The sequence below is a fragment of the Colossoma macropomum genome, unplaced genomic scaffold (genome assembly GCF_904425465.1).
Source record: "Colossoma macropomum unplaced genomic scaffold, Colossoma_macropomum, whole genome shotgun sequence".
NCBI classification, from domain to species: Eukaryota; Metazoa; Chordata; class Actinopteri; order Characiformes; family Serrasalmidae; genus Colossoma; species Colossoma macropomum.
In genome coordinates this window covers 32192279-32198035 of record NW_023494798.1, presented here as the reverse complement: position 1 = coordinate 32198035, position 5757 = coordinate 32192279, and the positions used below count along the sequence as shown (strand labels likewise).

Genomic DNA, 5757 nt, shown 5'->3' with positions numbered 1-5757 from the left:
ACTGATGTGTACGGTTCTATATAGCACTAGAAAGGGTTCTGCTGTTGTTATGATGTCAAGCCTGTAACAGAAGAAGAGCCCTTTTGGTGCTATATAGAACCACACACAACGCATTCTCGGAATTATTTGGCCCTTATGCATGCACATGGTTCTAAATAGAACCCATGGTTCTAAGTAGAACCATTCCCTTTACTAAAGAACCTTTTTTAAGGGTGTATTTCTTGCTAATATCTTTCTGCTTATGAACAAAGAGTGAAAGTTCATAAAGTCGTTTTTTTCCATAACTGTCCTTTATGTTTAGTATATTTCATGATGAAGGGACATTGATCCAAAACAACTTGGGATAAATTCAGATTTTTAAATATTTAAATATATGCACATTTATGCAAATATATTGAAATGTGTTTTAATATTCACATATATGTCGAACATATAACATCAGGCATAACATTCTGACCACCTCCTTGTTTCTACACTCATTGTCCATTTTATGAGCTCCACTTACTATATAGGTGCACTTTGTAGTTCTACAGTTACAGACTGTAGTCCATCTGTTTCTCTGCATACTTTGTTAGCCCCCTTTTACCCTGTTCTTCAATGGTCAGGACCCCCATGGACCCTCACAGAGCAGGTACTATTTGGGTGGTGGATCATTCTCAGCACTGCAGTAACACTGACATGGTGGTGGTGTGTTAGTGTGTGTTGCGCTGGTCTGAGTGGATCAGACACAGCAGTGCTGCTGGAGTGTGTAAACATCTCAGTGTCACTGCTGGACTGAGAATAGTCCACCAACCAAAAAAAAAACAGCCAACAGCGTCCTGTGGGCAGCGTCCTGTGACCACTGATGAAGGACTAGAGGATGACCAACACAAACTGTGCAGCAGCAGATGAGCTATCGTCTCTGACTTTACATCTACAAGGTGGACTGACAAGATAGGAGTGTCTAATAGAGTGGACAGTGAGTGGACACAGTGTTTAAAAACTCCAGCAGCACTGCTGTGTCTGATCCACTCGTACCAGCACAACACACACTAACACACCACCACCACATCAGTGTTACTGCAGCGCTGAGAATGATCCACCACCCAAATGTGCTCTGTGGTGGTCCTGACCACTGAAGAACAGGGTAACAAAGTATGCAGAGAAACAGATGGACTACAGTCTGTAATTGTAGAACTGCAAAGTGACCCTATATGGTCAGTGGAGCTGATTAAATGGACAAGGTGGTAGTTTTAATGTTGTGTCTGAGTGTCGTCTCCATTCAACAGACAGTCATTGTTGGAATAAAACCTCCAATTTTAACATATTTTAATATAAGCATATATATACCAACATATTGAATTTTTTAACACATTTATGTCAAACATATGTAAATATGTATCAAAATTGACACATATTCTGAAGTATTTCTCATCGTATGTGTGTTAAATTACATTTTAATTTACATTCGAATTTTTCCTCCTTTCTTTAGAAAAAAAATGTGAATTGTTAGAGAATAAAAGTGAATTAACCTTAAAAGAGGCGGGACTCTAAAAACCAATTATAGCGCGTTCTGCCGTAAAACGGGCGGGGAAAGAAAACTGCAGGTAAATTCCGCAGTTCTCCACAGAGCGTCGCTGTTTCGCAGTCTTGCGCCTCCGTTAAAACACAAACAAAAACCCGTGCAAACTCCCTCCATGCGTCGCTATTGTGCCTCGTATTTGCGGGAAACCTCACAGCCTTTCTCTCCCTCTCTCTCTCTCTCCCTCTCTCTCTCTCTCTCCCTCTCTCTCTGGGTCTCTCTCTCTCTTTTTCATTTCCCAGCCGCAGTGTTTGCTTTGCTCAGGGGCTTCTGCGTTTTTGTCATGACCGCCTGAACCAGCCCACTCTGACCCAGCTCCTCGCCTCTTCCTCCGCCCTCCGCAAGCCTGGCTCGTGTTCCGGAGGGGCTCGTTTTGGATTAATTTCTTATTTCCACATTCATGTCGATGTTGAAACATGCAGCCTCCGCCGAGAAAGGTACGAATCTCCGCTTCCTTCCTCCAGAAAAGCCTCTGCTCTCTGCGTTTCTCCTCTGACCGAACTTGTTGGTGAACTTATGGTGAAGTTGCTTCAGCGAGTGGAGCCTAAATCCATCATTTCAGCTCCTCTGCTGGCTCTGATCACAGGCTGCTCTGCGGTAATGATGGTCCATCGTCACCCCGGTGGGCTCAGTGGAAGCGGTGTGGAGGCATCCACACTGGCTGGGCTGGAGAAGAAGCCCCCCAGTCAAAGCCAGAGCAGCTGGGCTGTCACTGTGGTCACTACACAGCGTGAAGTTTAGGGTCGAGCGCACACACAGCCATGCTTGTGTTATTAGGTTTTAGGGTCATTTTACCTTCACTGTCAATAGAGTTGACCAGCCAACCACTGCGGTCAGCCTGCTTTTGCCTTCACTGTCTGCTGGAGTAGCTTCACTCTGCTTTTTGCTTTTGTCTTGTTTGTCCATCAGGCTTGCTGTCCGCTGGTTTTGCTGTACAGTACTCAAGGTTTTACTGTGCTGCCCATTGGGCTCACTGTCTTACTGCTTTAGCTGTCCCTTGGGTTCACTAACCAAAGCTTAACTAACCATGGCCTTCAGCTGTGCCTTCACTGTCCATTGGGCTTACAGTCTGCTGGGTTAGCTGTCCATCGGGTTCAGTGTGCTTTTACCTTCACTGTAGGAATAATGTCCGTCTGGGTTTACTCTGATTTGGCCTTAATTATGCATTGGGTCCATTGTTTATTGGCTCTACTGTACATAGGGTTTCACTGTGCTTTTGCCCCGGCTGCCCATTGGTTTTACTGTGCTTTTGCCCTGGCTGCCCATTGGTTTTACTGTGCTTTTGCCCTGGCTGCCCATTGGTTTCACTGTGCTTTTGCCCCGGCTGCCCATTGGTTTAACTGTACATAGGGTATTACTGTTCTTTTGCCCTGGCTGCCCATTGCTTTTACTGTGCTTTTGCCCCAGCTGCCTTTTGGTTTTACTTTACATAGGGTATTACTGTTCTTTTATCCTGGCTGCCCATTGGTTTTACTGTACATAGGGTATTACTGTGCTTTTGCCCTGGCTGCCCCTTGGTTTGACTGTACATAGGGTATTACTGTGCTTTAGCCTTAGCTGCCCCTTGGTTTTACTGTACATAGGGTATTACTGTGCTTTAGCCTTAGCTGACCATTGGTTTAACTGTACATAGGGTATTACTGTGCTTTTGCCCTGGCTGCCCATTGGTTTAACTGTACATAGGGTATTACTGTGCTTTTGCCCCAGCTGCCTTTTGGTTTGACTGTACATAGGGTATTACTGTGCTTTAGCCTTAGCTGCCCCTTGGTTTTACTGTACATAGGGTATTACTGTGCTTTTGCCCTGGCTGCCCCTTGGTTTTACTGTACATAGGGTATTACTGTGCTTTTGCCCTGGCTGCCCATTGGTTTTACTGTACATAGGGTATTACTGTGCTTTTGCCCCAGCTGCCTTTTGGTTTTACTGTACATAGGGTATTACTGTGCTTTTGCCCTGGCTGCCCGTTGGTTTTACTGTACATGGGGTATTACTGTGCTTTTGCCCTGGCTGTCCGTTGGTTTTACTGTACATGGGGTATTACTGTGCTTTTGCCCTGGCTGCCCGTTGGTTTTACTGTACATAGGGTATTACTGTGCTTTTGCCCTGGCTGCCCGTTGGTTTTACTGTACATAGGGTATTACTGTGCTTTTGCCCTGGCTGCCCGTTGGTTTTACTGTACATAGGGTATTACTGTGCTTTTGCCCTGGCTGCCCGTTGGTTTGACTGTACATAGGGTATTACTGTGCTTTTGCCCTGGCTGCCCGTTGGTTTAACTGTACATAGGGTATTACTGTGCTTTTGCCCTGGCTGCCCCTTGGTTTTACTGTACATAGGGTATTACTGTGCTTTTGCCCTGGCTGCCCCTTGGTTTTACTGTACATAGGGTATTACTGTGCTTTTGCCCTGGCTGCCCCTTGGTTTGACTGTACATAGGGTATTACTGTGCTTTAGCCTTAGCTGACCATTGGTTTAACTGTACATAGGGTATTACTGTGCTTTTGCCCTGGCTGCCCCTTGGTTTAACTGTACATAGGGTATTACTGTGCTTTTGCCCCAGCTGCCCGTTGGTTTTACTGTACATAGGGTATTACTGTGCTTTTGCCCTGGCTGTCCGTTGGTTTTACTGTACATAGGGTATTACTGTGCTTTTGCCCTGGCTGCCCTGTCTTTTTGTGTTTCACTGTCCGTTAGAATGTTCTCTCTGCTTTTGCCTTCGCTGTCTGTTAGACCTGTTGTTTACTCGTTGGTTTTACTGTACGTGATGGTTTATTGTCTATAGGGTTGTACTGTGCTTTTGTTCTTGTTGTCCATTGGGCTCACTGTCTTCTTGCTTCACTGTCCGTTGGGTTCACTAACAGTTGGTTTCACTATTCTTTTGCCTTCACTGTCCGTTGGACTCCCTGTTTACTGGGCTAGCTGTCTCACAGTACTTCCACCTTAGCTGTCAGTCAGGCGCGCCGTTCAGTGGCGTTTGTTCTTTTGCCTTTGCTGTCGGTCACATCTGCTGTGAATTTTCCGCCACTGTTCATTGGGGTTCAGTGCAATTTACTGTCCACTGGGCTTGCTGTCCATAAGGGTCTCCATCCATTGGGACTGGGCTGCTGCGTTACTCCTCCACTGTTTTTTGAGTTTACTGCTCTTGTGGATTCTCTGTGCTTTTGATCTGGGTCTGGTTGCTCTTATTTGGTGGCCTTCTTTCAGTTCCCCTCCCAAAGTGATCAGCCTCTACAAACCTTCACCAGAATGATGAGTTAGCTGGAATAGATTTGTTAAAGAGAAGATCGTTTTCAGTGGAGCCAGTCCAGCTGCCAGCCAAGCGTCTGGCTTTGCTGAACCGTCTAACAACACAGTAAAGGTGTTCTATTGCAGGGTTAAATGCCGGACAACGCTAGATCATTCCCATGCAGGCTCTACACCTGTCTTTTTCAAGAAGAATGGACACCTAGAATGAACGTACTGTAGCTACTGAGCCTCAGTTTAGAATGAGATGCCTTCTGACCTTGTGCCACCACTTTGTCTGGTGGAGGAGAAGCAGAAAACCAGCCTTAAAGCCGAGTGAAAGACTGTTAGATTTGGCTCAAAGAACGAACAGAAGTTTTTTATGAAATATTTAGACAGGACAGACGTGTCATTGACATTTCCAGGCCAGTGCTCAGTTTACACTCGCTGTAGATTTAGTCAAGATCTGAAGATGATTTATGGCGGTTAGTGTTGTTTAATGTACAAACACTGGGTTAGTTTACTCCATAAGCTTGTGGTTGGGGTTTAATCGTGTTCTTTGCAAGCTGTCTGCCAGCAGTGGCTCATAACACTGACAGGAGATTTACTCTGAGAAAGGAAGTCTGGGATGTTTTGTCTCAGTTACTACGAGTAGGACTGTAGCCCTGCTACAGAATGAGGCAGCAGGGTTGTAGTAAATAGAACGCCTGAGGCAAATATGACCAGATTTTCTTGTTGTTGTGATTAATTTGGTTATGGTGATTCTGAGCATACTTCATATTTCATTACAGAGAGCATAATTAGTCCCGTTTAAGGGAATTTAGTGCAGTACGGTATTGATAGTATTCCGATAATGTCACAATCGCGCCGCCACCATTTTGGCAGGCAACTTCAAGTTCATTCAGCAGAGCTGTGGCTGTTTGTAATGAGATAACAGAGCCATAACTGGTCCAGCAAAGGCAGTAAAACATGTTTTT

At 45.2% G+C, this 5757-nt stretch overlaps 1 protein-coding gene across 1 annotated transcript in view; it reads left to right on the top strand.

The window, feature by feature from the left end:
- The first annotated feature begins 1801 nt into the window (after positions 1-1801).
- The window catches only part of LOC118817920 (F-BAR and double SH3 domains protein 2-like), a 181223-nt gene continuing 177267 nt past the window's right edge, over positions 1802-5757 (top strand). The window contains exon 1 of the mRNA XM_036584932.1: positions 1802-1998. Coding sequence (XP_036440825.1) covers positions 1978-1998 — 21 coding nt within the window. The 5' untranslated portion in view covers positions 1802-1977. The remainder of the gene's footprint in view (positions 1999-5757) is intronic.